The sequence below is a fragment of the Salvelinus alpinus genome, chromosome 9, assembly GCF_045679555.1.
Source record: "Salvelinus alpinus chromosome 9, SLU_Salpinus.1, whole genome shotgun sequence".
Taxonomy (NCBI): Eukaryota; Metazoa; Chordata; class Actinopteri; order Salmoniformes; family Salmonidae; genus Salvelinus; species Salvelinus alpinus.
The window spans coordinates 59872070-59892613 of NC_092094.1; the positions used below are offsets into that span (position 1 = coordinate 59872070).

The window sequence follows — 20544 nt, forward strand, 5'->3', positions numbered from 1 at the left end:
CTGGGCAAATACGTTTAGGTGGTAGCTCATCTATTTGTGTGCTCATCTATCACTGATCAGACACATTTAGCACGCTGTAATGTAGCATAAATTAAGTCTATTATTTTGCTGTCGACTCGTGCAGAGGCGACTCCAAAAGCCCGCAGAGGTTGTGAAATATGAACACGACTTACATACTTTTGAAAACATTCATTGCTACTTTTTTCTATGGGTATCATGTTAATAAAGATAGACACAATGTAACACTCTACCCCTGCTCCCTACTAGGAGTAGAATCTACAAACAGTCTTAGATTGAAGAAGGGTTTACGGACAGGTGGTGCAACAGGTATAATTTTTAGGTTTGGCGTAGAGCACATTGTTCGCCAGACGTAGAGTTACGGCCCACTTACGACCAACTGGTGCAACTGGTCCTTGGGGTGAGAGAGAGCCGGGAGGGAGGGAGGGAGGGACAGTTTGGGGAGAGGGGAGGGATGGAGAGAGTGAGAATGAGGGCGAGAGAGAAGCAGGGAGAGGGGGTAGATAGGGAGGGAGAGTTGGGAAAGAGTGTGAGAGAGGGAGGAAGGAAGTTGGGATGTAGAGAGAGGGGGAGGAAGAGAGAGGAAGGAAGAGAGCGGTGGGCGGGACCGAGGGAGAGCGAGGGTGGGAGGAAAAGAGAAAGAGGAAGAGGGAGATAAACGGAGTAAGGGAGAGTTGGGAGACAAAGATAGGAAGAGAGAACGAGCGAATTACTCAGACTGTGTTTGTGAATTCAGAGTGTGCTCCCTGAGCTTTACAAGTCCAGAGAGCTGTTCACTTCCAGTAGAGTAACACAGTGTCAAGACTGTAATGTGGGAGGACAGAGTGAAGCTGACTTACACCATGCCCAAACCGGACACGCGTGTGTGTCCACGTGCCAAATTGATTTTGTCCCCCCACACCAAACGCAGGTTGACACGCAGGTTGAAATATCAAAACAAACTCTAAACCAATTATATTAATTTGGTGACAGGTTGAAAAGCATTAAACAATTTATGGCAATTTAGCTAGCTAGCGTGCAGTTGCTAGCTAATTTAAAAGCTGGTGTCTCCAAGTGGCCACCCACCTTTCTAAAGTGTGTGCACTTCCTAAGTCATTTTAATACACTTTTATGATTCAACTATATAAGATGCTTTTTCTGAGCACTCCTAGCTGTGCCGTTGAGCAACTAGAACAAGCACACTTGTAGTTGTTTTGTTTGGAACACAGCCCTGCATCCCTGCCATCACACATCGCTGTTGTTGTTTATGCATTCCAAAAAATGCCATTATAAATCACAATCTGGATCAAGCGGGCATAATTTGAAAGCGTGTTCTATTGCCAACATGACTAGCTACACTGAACAAAAATATAAACGCAACATGTAAAGTGTTGGTCCCATGTTTCATGACCTGAAATAAAAGATCCCAGAATTTTCCTCAGAAAGCTTATTTCTCTAAAATGCTGTGCACACATTTGTTTACATCCCTGTTAGTGAGCATTTCTCCTTTGCCAAGATAATCCATCCACCTGACAGGTGTGGTATATCAAGAAGCTGATTAAGCGGCATGATCATTACACAGGTGCACCTTGTGCTGGGGACAATAAAGGGTCACTCTAAAATGTGAAGTTTTGTCACACAACACAATGCCACAGCTGTCTCAAATTTGGAGGGAGCGTGCAATTGGCATGCTGACTGCCGGAGTCCAACAGAGCTGTTGCCAGAGAATTGAATGTTAATTTCTCTACCGTAAGCCAACTCAAATGTAATTTTAGAGAATTTGGCAGCACGTCCTGCAGACCAGGTGTATTGCGTTGTGTGGGCGAGCAGCTTGCTGATGTCATCATTGTGAACAGAGTGCCTCATGGTGTCGGTGGGGTTATGGTATGGGCACGCATGAGCTACAATGAGTACAATTGTATTTTATTGATGGCAATTTGATTGCACAGAAATGCGTTGACGAGATCCTGAGGCCTATTGTGAGGCCCATTTTTTTTAAGGTATCTGTGACCCATAGATGCATATCTGTATTCCCAGTCATGTGAAATCCATAGATTAGGGCGTAATGAATTTATTTCAATTCCAAATCAAATCAAAGTTATTTGTCACGTGCGCCGAATACAACAGGCGTAGACCTGACAGTGAAATGCTTACTTACAGGCTCTAACCAATAGCGCAAAAAAAGGTGTTAGGTGAACAATAGGTAAGTAAAGAAATAAAACAACAGTTAAAAGACAGGCTATATACAGTAGCGAGGCTACATAAAGTCACCGGTTAGTCAGGCTGATTGAGGTAGTATGTACATGTAGACATGGTTAAAGTGACTGATTGACTGAGTCCCTCTGTATGAACTGGAACTCAGTCAAATCTTTGAAATTGTTGCATGTTGTGTTCATATTTTGCTCACTATAAATTACGCAAGAAAGATCGTAATTTTGGTGCGCATAGAATGGAGTCATGAGTGCATTTAGGTGCGTGTTCTGCGCCAAATTCTCTTCACAATAGACGGCCATAGGCTCATTCTGTTCAGAACATCCCAGGGTATGACACCATGTCATCGTGTAACTGTACATTAAACAATGTGATCATAAACATTGACATGAGTTTTATGACATGGAAATGTGAACTGCACATTTGAACTAATGGGTATTTGGCTTGCTTGTGTGACATCAAAGCAGTGTTTATGATTACTCTCCTCAACATCTCATCTTTCGAAACACATCAATTCCTCTTCATTTACAGCATTTCACTCAATGAGACAACAAAACAAAAGTTGCCCGACTAGCGGGAGGGACAGGGACAACTTATTTTTGCGTGAGGTGCTCAAGTTCAGAACGGCTGTCAGTCAAAACTCATAGAGCGTTGTGAAGCGCAGAGCCTGAGCTCTGACGTCATGTCTAGCATGTAACTGTACAGCCCGGCGTCATTTTCAACCGATATTGAGGTACGAGTGTAAAGGGTTAAATGTATGTCAAACATGCAAGCAAGCAGTCCACATGTGAGGTGATGAATCTTCAGCCCATAGTGATTTGTTTCAATAAAACATGTACTTTGATCAACCGTTGTCAATCTGCCCGTTTTCTCCCCTCCTCGCAGACTTGCCAAGAAATCCTGGTTTGGTAACTTCATCAACCTGGATAAAGAAGAGCAGATCTTTATCTTGATCAAAGACAAGCCTCTGAGCTCCATCAAGGCTGACATCGTCCATGCCTTTCTCTCGGTACGTAAAAACCCCTCTCTCTAACCCCTTTCTCTCACTCCGTCTTTTCGCTCTCCTCCCTCATTAGTTCATCTCGCTCTAGTTACTCCTCCCTCTCGCCTTCCTCAAACCTTCTTCTCCTTGTGCCCTCTTACCTCTACCCCTCCATATTCTCTTTCCTTCTCCTTCGCTGATCTTATTTTCTGCTCCCTGCCACTTCTCATTGTCATTCATTCACCACATTTTCTCACTCCTGCCTCCTTCCTTCTCTCCGGCCTCCCTACATCTCTTCTTTTCTTCACTCTCACTCCACTCTGGTCTCCCTCTCCTATCATTCTCTCCTCCTCTCCTCTTAACTTCTCCTCCTTTCTACAGAATGTGTTCCCTATATCATTACGGATCTGCTCTTTCCATGACAGAGACTGACCAGGTGAATCCAAGTGAAAGCGATGGCCCCTTATTGATTTCACTTGTTAAATCCACTTCAATCGGTGTAGATGAAGGGGAGGAGACGGGTTAAAGAGTTTTTAAACCTTGAGACAATTGAGACATGGATTGTGCCATTCAGAGGGTGAATGAACAAGACAAATGATTTAAGTGCCTTTGAACGGGGTAGGGGCCAGGCACACCGGTTTGAGTGTGTCAAGAACTGCAACACTGCTGGGTTTTTCCACGCACAACAGTTTCCCGTGTGTATCAATAATGGTTCACCACTCAAAGGACACCCTGCCAACTTGACACAACATTGAAAAGCATTGGAGTCAACATGGGCCACCATCCCTGTGGAGCGCTTTCGACACCTTGTAGAGTCCATACCCCGACGAATTGAGGATGTTCTGAGGGCAAAAGGGGTGCAACTCAATATCAGGAAGGTGTTCCTAATGTATTGTACACTCAGTGTATATGCATATGTTGCAGGTATGTTGCAGTATAGCCCCAATACCTGCTATCAGCCTAAGAGGGTATTTTAACATTATAACACCAATGTTGATTGGTTTAGCTTAGAGGCGCGTGAGTGCGCAGATCTGTGAATGTGTGCGTGCATATGTGTGTGAACATGTGAGAGTGTGTTTGTGTATGCTTACATGTTTCTGGTTTATCTAGCCATTTCGTGAGCTGATTGTGTTGCTATCCCTCCCATTTTCCTTTTTGAATGGCACTCTGTACTCGAATGGGCTTACATCCCAAACGGCACCCTTTTCCCTACATAGTGCACTACTTTTGACCAGAGCGCTGTGGGTCCTGGTCAAAAGTAGTGCACTATGTAGGGAATATGGTGGCATTTGGGACGCAAACCAGGTCAATAGAAAATCAACACAGACCACTGAACATTAGCATATAGATGCTTTGCCCTGAGTGCTGAGTGCTGAGTGCTGTGTGTGTGTGTGTGTGTGTGTGTGTGTGTGTGTGTGTGTGTGTGTGTGTGTGTGTGTGTGTGTGTGTGTGTGTGTGTGTGTGTGTGTGTGTGTGTGTGTGTGTGTGTGTGTGGGTGTGTGTGGGGGTGTGTGTGTGTGGGGGTGTGAGACTACAGGCAACATTGAGGTCTCTCTCTCTCTCTGTGCTTCGCTGCATCTCCAAAGCCAGTGAATGAATAGTGAAAGCCGGTTTCCAGTGCAAGCCAACAGAGAAGCACATCTAACATTTTACTCACAGCTTTAACAAAGTCTTATAGCAAATGGAAACTCTTGCTTCACTCTAGGTCAATGGCAAACCAATCTTCTACTCCTATGAGGTAGCTATTTTGTCCCTGAGTGTATGCCTGGTGTCCCAGAGAGTAGATGGACACCTGAATAGTTGGAACTATACTCCTCAGCACTCTATGATTAATCAAACTCTTGGCAGCAGTTTGGTGAAACATGACAAATTGGGTGTCGGCAGTGTTGACATTGCATTAGCCTGAAATTGCGTTCCAAATTACATCCTATTCCCTATGGTGCACTACTTTTGACAAGAGCCCAATGGGCCCTAAAGTCTCTGTGCCGCGTGTCACTCTCAGATGTACTGACGTTGTAATCTGGTTAGAGTTGAATCTGTGCTTGGTAGCATCAGGGTAATTTTAATGACGTTTTATTCAACCTGTCATTTATATAAGAGGTATGTGGCAAAAAGCTGAAAGTCACTCTCAATTTGTCACCTCTTTACTCACTTGAGCGAGTGAGTCTTTCTCTGTGACACTTTGTCTCCCTCTCTCTGTATGCTCCTCGCTCTCTTTTCCCTCTCTATGATCCTCTATCCCTACTTCTTTCCTCAGGAGCCACACAATCAGTCGCTCCACCTCTTCTCTCTCCCCCATTTTTCTCTCTCGCTCACCCTCCCTCACTCTCTCTCATTTTCTTCAGTCTCTCTTTCCTCTCTCTTCTTGATTCCCACTTATATTTCGTATCTCTTGATTCAGAATGTCCACTTCATAACTATAAAAAAAAAAATATATATATATTTAATCGCTCTTCCAGATCCCTAGTCTTAGCCACAGTGTGATCAGCCAGACGAGTTTCCGGGCAGAGTACAAGTCCACAGCTGGCCCCACGGTCTTCCAGAAGCCAGTCAAGTTCCAGGTGGACATCACCTACACAGAGAGCACGGCCGCCCCCAAGGAGAACGGCATCTACTCTGTCACCTTTACCCTGCTCTCAGGTACACATACACGCATGCATGCATGCACACACACACGCACACGAACACGCACACACAGGGAGGTATGTAGACACACTTGCAGGCAAGTAACACACGCACACACACGGACAGATAACAAAGACAGCCCACAGGTACACACACCCACACACACACACACACACACAGGCAGACAAGCACAAACACATGCAGGCACACTGCTCCTAGGTGTTTGTGTGTGCATGTATGTGTGTGTGTGTGTCTTTCACAGTGTGTGTGTGCTCCATGGGACCAGATTGGAGGGAGAGGACACTTTCCCTGGTACTAATCGTAGGCCATTTGGATCCCGCTGCTTCTCTGATGTCAGTGGTTACAGGAGACCGCACGCAGTCACACTCTCTTTTTCATCTCCACGATCTATCCTAACACTCTTCCCTCCTCCCCCACTCTAACCCCCTTGTTTTCTTATTTTCTCTCCACCCTTCTCCTTTCCCGTCCTCTCCTGACCTCTCCTCTCTTGACCCCTCCTTTGTTTTTCCTTTCCCATTCCATTTATTCCTTACTTTTCCTCTTCATTTATTTACCCTTTTTCCTCCCCTTTCTGTCTTTCTCTTAATTTGTCTCCTCCCCTGTTTTGCCTTTTTCATGTTCCTGTGTACAGTACCTTTGTGTGTGAGTACAGAATGACTAACCTTGTTCTCCCCTTGTCTCTTGCAATCGTGTGTGTGTGTGCCTGCGTGTGCGTATGTGTGTGTTTGCCTGTTTGTGTGTGTGTGTGTGTGTGTATAGGACCCAGCCGGCGCTTCAAGCGGGTGGTAGAGACAATTCAGGGCCAGTTGCTAAGCACACATGACCAGCCGGGAGTTCAGCAGCTTTCTGGTGAGTTGAACACGCCCCCTTCCCCCCCACCAATACCCCCATCACCCTCTCTCCTACAACCCCTCACTGCTAAAGCTAAGCTAGCACTCCTCCCCTACTCTCAGCCCCTTTCTTTCCCTTTCACCCCCTCTCTGCTACAGCCTCCATATATTGCATGGCCCTCACTCCACCAAGTATGGGTAGAGTTTCCTCCATAACTACTGATCTCAAGTCAGATGTTTTTTTATGGTCCCTTAATGGTTATAAAGGATCAGGGGTAGGATAATCTGATCTTGAGCCCTAACTGCCATTGCTCCATGGCTCCTCGCCATGGTAACGTCAAAGCAACCACAATGCACCTCAATAAATTGCACTGCCACTACATTGAGATGTAGAGGGATCACACTCTCTAGCTAGCTCTATCTCTTTTAAACCCTTGTCACTCAAAATCCCCACCTCTTGTAACCCTTTTTGCTGCCCATACCTGCCATTGACTAGACCACAGCTATCTGGTTAGATAGTGAACTTAGAGGACAGGTCAATGTAATCCTGGTGCTAGGATCTCCTCCTCTATCTCCTCCTCCCTCATCCAGAGAGGTTTTACTCTGCCCAATGAAAACAAGCCCACGAAGTGAGGATTCAATGAGAGAGGGTCAAATTTGGTCAACAAAAAAATGTAATTGCTAATTTGCTACATGAGGCTTATTTGATTGAACTGAAGTTTAGTAATGGTTAGGTTGTTACGAATACACGGATATAGTAAGTGGACGCACGTGACATTTCGGCAACAAAGTTGTCATAGAGATAGATAGAGGACTCATCATGGATATAACCCATTTTAGCATGGACATTGCCATGGAGGGCTTCCACCATTTTAAAGCTGTCAACTGGGTGGGGGTTCCTATGAGTTGGGAGCAATCAGCCAAAGAAAAAGAAAAAAAATCACCTGCTTAAAAATGGAGATGGCACTGCCCATGCTGTCACATATGCTAAAATGGCACAGATGAGTCCTCTATCTATCTCTATGGCCTGTTGTTCGCGTATCTGCCCTCTTATCGGCTAGAATGGCCCCACCTGATCTCGCCTCCCCCCTGTTTTTCCATTGTTAGAGCGGTCACTTGAATATCTTGTCAATATAATAGACAATCTTCGCCCATCTCTTGTTTTATCCATGAGCCATTTGGCCAATAATAAGTCATCCTGTCCCGAAGTGCCTACCACATACAGTGGGGAGAACAAGTATTTGATACACTGCCGATTTTGCAGGTTTTCCTACTTACAAAGCATGTAGAGGTCTGTAATTTTTATCATAGGTACACTTCAACTGTGAGAGACGGAATCTAAAACAAAAATCCAGAAAATCACATTGTATGATTTTTAAATAATTAATTTGCATTTTATTGCATGACATAAGTATTTGATCACCTACCAACCAGTAAGAATTCCGGCTCTCACAGACCTGTTAGTTTTTCTTTAAGAAGCCCTCCTGTTCTCCACTCATTACCTGTATTAACTGCACCTGTTTGAACTCGTTACCTGTATAAAAGACACCTGTCCACACACTCAATCAAACAGATTCCAACCTCTCCACAATGGCCAAGACCAGAGAGCTGTGTAAGGACATCAGGGATAAAATTGTAGACCTGCACAAGGCTGGGATGGGCTACAGGACAATAGGCAAGCAGCTTGGTGAGAAGGAAACAACTGTTGGCGCAATTATTAGAAAATGGAAGAAGTTCAAGATGACGTCAATCACCCTCGGTCTGGGGCTCCATGCAAGATTTCACCTCGTGGGGCATCAATGATCATGAGGAAGGTGAGGGATCAGCCCAGAACTACACGGCAGGACCTGGTCAATGACCTGAAGAGAGCTGGGACCACAGTCTCAAAGAAAACCATTAGTAACACACTACGCCGTCATGGATTAAAATCCTGCAGCGCACGCAAGGTCCCCCTGCTTAAGCCAGTGCATGTCCAGGCCTGTCTGAAGTTTGCCAATGACCATCTGGATGATCCAGAGGAGGAATGGGAGAAGGTCATGTGGTCTGATGAGACAAAAATAGAGCTTTTTGGTCTAACTCCACTCACCGTGTTTGGAGGAAGAAGAAGTATGAGTACAACCCCAAGAACACCATCCCAACCGTGAAGCATGGAGGTGGAAACATCATTCTTTGGGGATGATTTTCTGCAAAGGGGACAGGACGACTGCACCGTATTGAGGGGAGGATGGATGGGGCCATGTATCGCGAGATCTTGGCCAACAACCTCCTTCCCTCAGTAAGAGCATTGAAGATGGGTCGTGGCTGGGTCTTCCAGCATGACAACGACACGAAGCACACAGCCATGGCAACTAAGGAGTGGCTCCGTAAGAAGCATCTCAAGGTCCTGGAGTGGCCTAGCCAGTCTCCAGACCTGAACCCAATAGAAAATCTTTGGAGGGAGCTGAACGTCCGTATTGCCCAGCGACAGCCCCGAAACCTGAAGGATCTGGAGAAGATCTGTAGGGAGGAGTGGGCCAAAATCCCTGCTGCAGTGTGTGCAAACCTAGTCAAGAACTACAGGAAACGTATGATCTCTGTAATTGCAAACAAAGGTTTCTGTACCAAATATTAAGTTCTGCTTTTCTGATGTATCAAATACTTATGTCATGCAATAAAATGCAAATTAATTACTTAAAAATCATACAATGTGATTTTCTGTATTTTTGTTTTAGATTCCGTCTCTCATAGTTGAAGTGTACCTATGATAAAAAATTACAGACCTCTACATGCTTTGTAAGTAGGAAAACCTGCAAAATCGGCAGTGTATCAAATACTTGTTCTCCTCACTGTAGATCTCTTATAGACAATAGAGATGTCTATAAAGATTGAGAGAAGAAAATAAAAGACACTCCTCTGTCCTCCTACTCACCTTCCTCATGGCCTTCCTCATGTCTTATCCATCCATCGCTATCTCTCGTGTGTGTGTGTGTGTGTGTAAATATATATATATATATCCTCACCATCCCAAACAGATGTGCCCGAAGGCAAGCACTCTGGTGCTACCAACTCTCTCAAGTAAATGCACTCCCACTTCTCTAGTCATCACACACACTTATAAAACTCTTGGAAGAACTGATTTGATTTAACATTAAGCACAGTTGGTGAAATACTTAAAATTGTACAGGGTGCGAACAGATGACTGACATTTCGACTCTCAGGAAGACGTCAGTAATCTGTTCACATCCTGTACAATGGATTAAAGCGAGCAAAAAAGAATGTGGAATTCTCCAACTCCTTTTTACCTCGAATTAGTCATTTTTTAAAGTTTTTCTTGGTAAGCCATTCTCAGAGAAATAGTACAATTAAAATAAACTATTCATCTCGAATAAAGACTAATAAAGATTTTTGCAATTTTGCAATTTGAAGTTGGTCTAGGGTGTGCGTCATTTAGTTAAATTACCTTTGCTTTCTTGGTTACAGAAACAATGGTGGTGCAGGGCTCTCTAACACTGGGTCAGTGGCACTATCTGAAGTGGCAGTGGCCAGTAATTAGCAGAGAACTTGGCTTTGCATAATAGCTGGCGGACAAAATACTTAACCAAGGTAGCTCGTTATGTCTATTAATCACCAATAAGAGCAGTCTCGAGGAGTGTGTGTGTTTGTGTGCGTGCATGTGTTTGCATACTTGTGTGTGTGTGCAGCATACCTGGCAGGGATTTAATGTGTTTCTCAGAACAGATAAAAGGGGGAAAAGATGGGGATGGAAGGATGAGGGATGGTGTTGAAACAATGAACCATCCTGTCTGTCTGATGTAAGCCTCTCTCCTTTCATCCTTTAGATTGGCATGAGCGAGAGAGAGGAAGAGAAAGAGAGAGGTGAAGGTTGAGCAGACAGAACACGGCACAAGTGCTATGCTCAAATCAAGTCAAGTGTATTTGTTGCATACACAAATGTAGCAGATGTTATTGCGGGTGGTAGCGAAATGCTTGTGTTCCTTGCTCCAACAGTGCAGTAGTATCTAACAATTCACAACAATACACACAAATCTAAAAGTAAAAGAATGGAGTTAAGAAATATATAAATATTAGGACGAGCAATGTCCGAGTGGCATTGACTAGCATACAGTAGAATACAATATATACAAAAAGTATTTAGTCAGCCACCAATTGTGCAAGTTCTCCCACTTAAAAATATGAGAGAGGCCTGTAATTTTCATCATAGGTACACTTCAACTATGACAGACAAAATTAGAAAAAGAAATCCAGAAAATCACATTGTAGGATTGTTTTATGAATTTATTTGCAAATTATGGTGGAAAATAAGTATTTGGTCAATAACAAAAGTTTATCTCAATACTTTGTTATATACCCTTTGTTGGCAATGACAGAGGTCAAACGTTTTCTGTAAGTCTTCACAAGGTTTTCACACACTGTTGCTGGTATTTTGGCCCATTCCTCCATGCACGGAGGAATGGGCCACCTGGAGGCGGCCCGTGAGGAAGTCCAGAACCCAGTTGCACAGGGTGGGGTTCAGACCCAGGCTTAATGATGGAGGGTACCATGGTGTTGAAGACTGAGCTGTAGTCAATGAACAGCATTCTTACCTAGGTATTCCTCTTGTCCAGATGGGATAGGGCAGTGTGATGGTGATTGCATCATCTGTGGATATATTGGGGCGGTATGCAATTTGAAGTTGGTCTAGGGTGTGCGTCATTTAGTTAAATTACCTTTGCTTTCTTGGTTACAGAAACAATGGTGGTGCAGGGCTCTCTAACCCTGTTACTGGAAAGCTATCTTCTTGTCAGTTTTCACTCAAATCCCATTTGTAACAAACCTGATTTAGCTTATCAACCAGCTAATTATTAGAATCAGGTGCATATATTTGGGTTGGAGCAAAAACCTACTCCGGTAGGGACGGTGTCTCTCCAGGACCAGGGTCGAAGAGCCCTGCTCTAGTGTACTGTACATCCACTCAGTGAACTGTTCCAAGTTGTGAAATGTTCAACCTAGAGATTTCTCTTCACAACTTTGCTGAATAACTTTATGATCCTAAGGGTTTCGAACTGTTGCCTCGATATTTTGGAGTGACTGGATTTCTGTCATAGGGGTTTGAAGATGTTTCTCGTCAGTCCGAAACAGTCTGAAACTGTGTTACTGAAGTCATAGAAGGCTAGTGAAAGTTAGTGTCCTCCCAGGTTTTAGAGCCCAGTATAGTAGCAGTGTGTGAGTGTGTGTGTGTGTGTGTGTCCTTCATCCTGCTTCACAGTATATGGGTGTCACAGTTGTGTCCGGCTCTAAAAGGTTAGTGGTTCAAGGTTTTAGAGAACTACATAAAAAGGCCCGCAAACACCGGCCTGAATTGCCAACTTTTAAGTCGTTTTGGAGATCATTCCACATGAGAAAAAAAAAAACTAAAAGCAGATTTCCCTAACGAGCTCATGGTAATGGCTGAAGAGGAATTAGTGGAATGGAATCAAATACATGGTTTCCATGCGTTTGATGCCATTCCATCTCCTCCGTTCCAGCCATTGTTATGAGCCGCCCTCCCCTCACCAGCCTCCACTGCTTCAGGGGTAGCCGTCTCTGAGCCCGGGTCTGGTAACTTATACGTCTGAAGGTTAACAATTTTATGCAAGAGGGCTTTATGGGCAAAAAGAGAGCAATGCATCGAGACTTCATTAGAGGGCAAGGTTACGTTTTGATACAAATTGCAATGATGTGTGCCGAACCTATCACTCGTAATGAAGCACAATGCGCTATGATGAACTGTGACCTTTGGGATCAATACAGTGGCAGCTGCATTCATATAGATGATTTCGCCATAGTCAATTACCGGAATGAATGTTGCCTGAATTATTTGTTTTCTGCTATTTAACATGGAATAAGCCTAATGTAATTCTGAATTTCTTAACCAATTCATCAACATGCTTTTTGAAAGATAGATTTTCGTCAACTCAGATTCCCAGATATTTATAAGCGGGGACACGATCAATGAGGTCACCTTCCGAAGTACGTATACATTTTTACGTGATTTGGAAAACGACATATACTTGGTTTTACCTGCATTAAGTACTAATTTCAATTCAATAAATGCTTTCTGCAGGGCAATAAAGGCAGATTGAAAGGAACCGCCGAGTGCTGAAGCACAAGACGTGTGAAAGTAATCTGTCCTCGGTTGCAACACACACTACCGAGTTCCAAACCGTCTCTGGAAGCAACGTCAGCACAAGAACTGTTCGCCGGGAGCTTCATGACATGGTTTCCATGGCCGATCAGCCACACACAAGTCTAAGATCACCATGTGCAATGCCAAGGCTGGAGTGGTGTAAAGCTCCCATTGGACTCTGGAGCAGTGTGAATGGAGTGATGGCAGTCTGACGGACGAATCTGGGTTTGGCAGATGTCAGGAGAACGCTACCTGCTTGAATGGTGGTGGAGGAATAATGGTCTGGGGCAGTTTGGGGAAGGCCCTTTTGTGTTTCAGCATGACAATGCCCCTGTGCACAAAGCGAGATCCATACAGAAATGGTTTATTGAGATATGTGTGTAAGAACTTGACTGGCCTGCACAGAGCCCTGACCTCAACCCCATCGAACACCTTTGGGATGAATTGGAACGCCGACTGCGAGCCAGGCCTAATCGCCCAACGTCAGTGCCCAACCTCACTAATGCTCGTGGCTGAATGGAAGCAAGTCCCCGCAGCAATGTTCCAACATCTAGTGAAAAGCCTTCCCAGAAGAGTGAAGGCTGGTTATAGCGGCAAAGTCAGGACCAACTCCATATTAATGCAGAGAGGAGCAGAAATCTGCAGCCAGAAAGGATCAAGCAAAGGTGTCTTGAAAGGTGTCTAGCACATCAGAAGAAGAAATTTGTTGAATTGAAAATAAAGATTAACTAGAAGTTGACAGAACTTTCATCAAGCCAACTAGAGGCTGATTCAACTTGCTTAAAAAGAGAAAGAGAGGAATTTCCATATTTTGGTGCGTTAACTGTTTTCCCAAATTTTGATGGATCACCGGCAGTCTGAGATAGAACTTAAAAAGTAGAAGTTGACACAACTTCCATCGAGGCAACTGAAGCCTGGGAGAGGGGCATGCAGTCAACTGGCTAACTAGGCTCAATTAAACCACAATTGATTTCAAGTAAAAAGCCCGCCGACATAAAATGCTGATTAAAAGCATCACTTATCTAATTTTTCTCAGCAATGGTGCCAGAGTCTAAACAACTTTCTTAGGCAGGGGAAAGAGAGGAATTTCTACGCTTCAGTGTATTAACTGTTTTCCAAAATTTAGATGGATCACCAGCAGAGTCATAGATAGAAAAAAGTATCTAGATTTACCTTTATTGATTGAGGTAGTGCGTCTACAGAGTCCGTTTTTCTAGCCTTGGACCAGGCGTGATTTCTCATCAGAAGATCTGAAAGTTCTATAGAGAACCAAGGATTTGTTTAATTTTTTTAACTCTAAGGCGTCGGAAGTGTTTGTTTGCCAGAGGGATAAAAATAGATGAGAACAATTCTAGAGCTAATTTTAGGGTCAAGCATTCAGCTGTCAGAGTAAAACATATCATGAGGAAAAATGTGTGGGGAAAATGTTTAAAATGACTTTTCATAATTATATGAGGATCAGTGTTAATGTGTTTGGTATCTCTAATACATGCAATAGGACAGTGATCACTGAGATCATTAGCAAAGACTCCACTGTACTTGTGGGTGATATTTGTCAGAATCAGGTCAATCAGCGATACGTTTGCTGGATTTTTGACATTAATCTGTGTGGGTTTTGCGTTCAGTTGAGTCAGGACAAATAACGTCATGACAAATATTGTTAAAATGGTCTGAGTCCGGGGTAGGCTAATCTAAGTTAAAATCCATAGAGCCAACTAATTCAGATGACCGAAAGGGGGGGGGGGGGGGAGCTACACTGGATAAAGCCAGTCATGAGAATATGCTGATCATATTTTGGTTATAATAGTTAAATTGGTCTGCTTTTTTAAAATTTAAACTTTTTACCCCTAATTGGAAGTTAGTCTATCCCATTACTGCAACTCCCGCACGGACTCAGGAGAGGCAAAGGTCGCGAGTCATGCGTCCTCTGAAATAGGGCCCTGCCAAGCCGCACTGCTTCTTGACTCACTGCTCGCTAAACCCGGAAGCCAGCCGCACCAATGTGTCGGAGGAAACACTGTACAACTGGCGACATAAGTCAGCGTGCATCTGCCTGGCCCGCCACAAGGAGTCGCTAGAGTGCAATGGGACAAGGACATCCCGACCAATTTTGCGGCGCCTTATGGGTCTCCCGGTTGCAGCAACACAGCCCAGGATTGAACCCGGGTCTGTAGTGACGCCTCTAGCACTGCGATGCAGTGCCTTAGACCGCTGCGCCGCTCGGGAGGCCTCAGGTTGAATTTTTACTGATGATAATACCCACGTCCAATTTCTAATCACTCTTGAGCGATCTGGCTAAGGATAGCACTCAGTATAGCCTAAAGAGCTGGATTTGCTAATACGATATAAAAAATTATATATTTAAAAATACACTGCAGTCGTTCAGTCTTGTACAGACAGCGTTTGTGTTTTATTTGAAAATATATTTTTCAAATAAATGATTGATTCAGGCTGTCATTCGCTGGCATGCTTCAGGAATGTTGATCACGTGATCACCTATTTTGTTAAACAACTGCTAAAATATTAAATATTGTATTTATAATTACCATTGTACTGTATATGGTAAAGAGCAGTCCAAAATGTTGCTTTCTCCTATAAAGCTCCAAGCTTTACCACTGACCTAAATTGACCTACATCCCGCTCCTCATTGGCTAGACCTGACAGTGATGTCATATTGTGTTGTCTTTTATATGTTGAACACACACACATTCACCCGACGTGGCTGTCACAATGGCCCTCACCCTCCCTCCATCTCTCTCCCTCGTTCTCTTCCCCACCTTCTGTCAGTCTCTCTAGCCTCCCCTTCTCGCATAAACCCTAATGTTCATTGTTTGTTCTCTCTCTCTTCCTCTCCCTCTCTCCCCGTTTTCTTTGCTTCCCGTTTGTGTACCTAGGTAGCCCCTTGAATAACTTCTTTGACGTAATTGAAAAACTTTTTTCAGAGGAGAAGAACGGCCAGGTGCCTCACCACCAAACCCCCGCTACCCCAACCACCCGACATTGCTCCTCTTCCATGCGAGAAGATACAAAATGTCCGCCCGCCACGGGCCGAGACAGAGTCAGGATGGCGTCCATTGGGACACTGGAGGAATCCTAGACCAGGAAACTGTAGTAGCAGTAGAGCCAAAATGTTAGTTAGAGCTAAGATGAAGCATTAAAGATCCAAACCCGAGTATCACTTTACCCATTCTTATCAGGGGTTTTGGAAAAGTGGTCAGAGACTTGACAATGACAAAGCTAGCAGTACTGTAACTGGACTCAATATACTTTTTGTATGAAGGAATGACTGTGTACATATAGAGAATTTGAATCAAACAGATATTTTACCAAACCCACACACACACAATCTCCCCTCATCTTAACATAACCCCCACACACACACACACACCTCACATCACCCCATCTAAGCGTCCGTGCCATTTTGTGTGCTCCCCCTCCCCCACTCTTTCGATCACATAATGGCACTCTTCGAATACTTCATAAATACATCCTTGAAGTAATCACAGACCTGAATTGGTTAGATTGGTGAAAGTAGTAGGGTGGTAACCCCCTGCTTACATCTATCAAATCACTGTGCTTACCTCAAGGAAACGAGGAAGGAAGGATCCATTTCTGTATTCGTACAGGGCCATTGTGTTCTCGCTCTTCTGCTCACCTGTGTGATGACTTGACTTGTTTCTACTACCAGGAGTTATCCAGAAAACCTATTAGATCCTCGTCCTGCCTCCCTGCTCCACTCCACCTATCCTCTTCCTCCTTGGCCATCACTTCAACCCCCCCCCCCGTCTGCACACCAAGAGATGGACATTTGTTGACTGAGCTGGGGACCGCTTTTCAAGGGGCTTCCTTCGCTACCCCGATCAGCAGTCCCCGAGGGAGAAAACAGCAATCCATATCCCTCTGATACACAAGCAAATGCACACACACACACTTTTATTCCTTCACAGGCACACACACACACACACACACACACACACACACACACACACACACACACACACACACACACACACACACACACACACACACACACACACACACACACACACACACACACACACACACACACACACACACACACACACACACACACACACACACACACACACACACACACACACCACCCGCCTACTAACCTCTCCTATCCCCTCATATAAATGGAGATTATTAAGCATTTAACACCCAAACACACAATCTCATTACACAAATAAATACACGCTCCCCTTCTCACACACTATCGCACAGTATGCATAGACAAACTCTGGGATGTAATAACAAAATTGACAGAACAATGAAGTGACCAAGAGGAGAAGCGAAGGAGGATGAGTTTGTCGATATACTGTAGTATCAACAGCCGACGCGGACGCTTGCTGGATTGTAATTGTTTCTCTTTTTAAATGTACTTCCTCTTTCTTTGTGAAGAAACTGGATTTAAAAAAATACTAAATGGATGTTTATTAGACTCAATACCATTGCTGCAAATTGACTGGAATTTCTATTTCAGAAAGCAAGGGGTGTATGCAGTATGGGTTGGGGGGGGGGGTACGACTTGATCTGGGGTTGTGGGGAGGGGTGGAGGGATTCAGGGTGGAGGTGGGTATTGGGGGTTATCTAAATGAATGATCTATTCTGTTGTACAGACTGAATTCATTTCTTATGTAAAAAGGAAATGTCTAGTTGTGACACAGTGTTTAGATATACCAGTAGGACCAGGTTTTACAAACTTGCGTTGCCACACTTCCCTTTTTTCGCCCCCTTTATTTCGCCCTGTATTTCTGTTTATATGGTCATTTAGGATTATGAATTTGTTTGATTTGATCTGAGCAAGGTGTACATGACTGTATTCACCAAGTTTCTACCCCTTTTCCCCAGAGCACTTTGTGTCATTTGTCATGTACAGTATACCTATTTTAGTCTTTAACTACCAGCAGTAGGAGTTTGAGGAGATGAAAAAAAAAGTTAAATGCAATTGTGGATATTTTTGTATTTTTCCTTATTTATTCATATTTGTTCATTTTCTCTGTTCCGTTTCCTCATTTGTTGTTGTAACCTCACTATTTATATGAAAGAAAAGCTGTTCGATCAGTTGAATGTGATTTATTTATTTACCTGCTTGTATGTTTGCAAACGAGGCAACACACTTTTGTTCGGTCAAATATTGAATTTTTTTCTTTCCTTTGTCTGACTTATAACAGAATTATGTGAACATTGATGAACAACAAGTTGCAATGTATTTCTGTCCTAGTGTTCAAGAGGGAGGGGGGAATACTTTTGTTGTATATGTTTAAAGGTCCAATGCAGCTGTATTTTTTTTCTCAACATCAAAATATTTCTGGGTAACAACCTTAATGTGATTGTTTTCAATTAAAATGATCAAAAAGAAACAAAAAATAGCTTCTTAGCAAAGATACATTTCTCAAGCAACAATTTTACGAGGACTGTCTGGGAGTGGTCTGAGTGGGGAGGGAAAACTGAAAACTAGCTGTTATTGGCAGGGAAGTTTGGGACACTTTCTTAAGGGTCTATTAACTAATTTACCGCCTGGTGATGTCACCAGACAGGCCAATACTCCATCCCACTCAAACAGGCTGAAATTTCAGGCAGTCTTTTCAAACAGCTCTTACACTAAAAGGGCATTATCATGATTTTCACAATTTCACAGTATTATTCTAACCTCATAGTGTGGAAATATATATAACATACAGTAAATCTAGATTTTGACTGCACTGGGCCTTTAAGAAAAATAATTTTACCAGTCATTTAAGAATGTAGAATTTAGCCTCTTTTGGGGAGAAATATTGCTTCTATTGATATTTGTCCATTTCATCTAATCATCATGTGTGTAGACCAGTTAGAGGTGTCAAACAACTTCCTCATCCACTCTTCTTCTCTTGTACAGTACATAGACAAACATGGGGGTTGAAATGCTTCGTCTTCTTCTTCTACACTGGAGATATTCCTGCTCTTATGCTTTTATCTTGTATTGCTGTGTGCATGTAAACATGAGCTTTTCTTTGCATGGCTTTAGTGTTAATGCCCCCATAGAACTCTCTCACTTTCTTTCCCTCTGCCCTTAGCCTAACAATTATCTCTCTTTCTCTCCTCATGTTCAGCCTCCACCACCTCTTCTTCTCCCCTCTATCTTTCCTTGCCCCCTCCTCTCTCTCTTCTTCTCCCCCCTTCTCTTCTATCTTGTGCACAGCATTGAGTGATGCTTCCTCTTGCTCTGTCCGTCACTCTGTAAGGCTGTAAGGGAGGAAGCGCTGAGGGCACCGGGTGCTAGGGGGAATCACACAGTCCTGGGAGGAGTCCCAAATGGCACCCTATTCGCTACGTAGTGCATTATTTTTGACCAGAGACCTATGGGTCTTGGTCAAAAGTAGTGCCCTATATAGGGAATAGGGTGCCATCTGGGACATACTCAAAGCGTTAACGTGTGAAAAGGGGCACCCGCATTGCTGATGTTTTGGCGGTGTCGGAGGTGTAACTTCGTTGGAGCTGTCAAATCAATGAGCAGTAACTCTTGATCATTGTCACGAAGCCACACCCATCAAACTCGCGTTAGAAGTTCAGAACAACAGTGAATATTTGTATAAACCTTGCTGTCTGTCTCTCCGACATTTGCAACATTGTTTCAATATTCTAATTTGATCTCCAGCTGTCCCATAGTATTGAACGTGTCAGGAGTCGGGACGAGACAGACAGGCAGGTAGCTTTCCTCAGCCAGTCGAAATCATGAACCAGCATAGTATAAGAACGTTGCCAGCCAGTATGGCAATGGAACATTTAGAACGAACGGCTGGGTCGTGTCCATAGATACAGAACAAAAAGACTGAACGACTGGGTCGCATCTCTGGCCAGCGAACCGATAGAACGAACGACCAGCTGTCTTGGGTATCAACCCTAGATTTGTTTAGGAACTATATTTTGTGGAAGGATAAAATAGTATGAAAAGAATTCATCAAAATAAAGATAATGAAATATGTCAATCATTATTTGAATAGGTTGGTAATAAGGAACAGTCACTATTCATCTTGTGTACAGTAGTTACAAATCTCTGAACTCATTGCTATGCAATTAAAATGCAATTACCGAAGTATTATGTAACACAATGCTAATAAAATGTTGCTCCAAAATGTAACCAAAAGGTTTTACACAGGTACAAGAACAGTTTCATGTTAAGTGTTACTGAGAGCGCTAACATAACCATTTCTATTAAGTGTCGAAAGGAAACTAAACAGTACAAAACTGCCTTCTTAAATCAACTACAGCCGAGGTAGGTTGAAAATGATGTTAGTTTGCATTCTGTATTCTGTTAGTTTGTGTTCTAAACTACCCCTTTAAAGATGGTGCATTGTGTGTTTGAAACAAGAACACTTACCCTCAGGAGGACAAAGAGGTTCGAAGTTGTTTTTTGCTAAGCATCCAACTTGCTGTTTGCAATGTTTGCAAATGGCTTTGAATTCTCTGCAGTATTTTCAGGTGTGCTAATGTAGCGGATGTGAAATGGCTAGCTAGTTAGCGGTGGTGCGCACTAATAGCCTTTCAATCGGTGACGTCACTTGCTCTGAGACCTTGAAGTAGTGGTTCCCCTTGCTCTGCAAGGGCCGCGGCTTTTGTGGAGCGATGGGTAACGATGCTTCGTGGGTGACTGTTGTTGATGTGTGCAGAGGGTCCCTGGTTCGCGCCCGGGTCGGGGCGAGGGGACGGACTAAAGTTGAACTGTTACACTA

The 20544-nt window shown here is 43.6% G+C and overlaps 1 protein-coding gene across 5 annotated transcripts in view; it reads left to right on the forward strand.

Moving 5' to 3' along the window:
* brsk2a (BR serine/threonine kinase 2a) overlaps window positions 1–17340 on the forward strand; it is a 463611-nt gene extending 446271 nt beyond the window's left edge. For 3 of the 5 annotated variants that reach the window (XM_071326833.1, XM_071326832.1, XM_071326835.1), the window contains 4 exons: window positions 3094–3217; window positions 5650–5830; window positions 6596–6685; window positions 15706–17340. In XM_071326833.1, coding sequence (XP_071182934.1) covers window positions 3094–3217; window positions 5650–5830; window positions 6596–6685; window positions 15706–15908 — 598 coding nt within the window. In that variant the 3' untranslated portion in view covers window positions 15909–17340. The remainder of the gene's footprint in view (window positions 1–3093; window positions 3218–5649; window positions 5831–6595; window positions 6686–15705) is intronic. The other 2 variants (XM_071326834.1, XM_071326836.1) reach the window with 1 other exon arrangement.
* Window positions 17341–20544: the final 3204 nt, after the last annotated feature.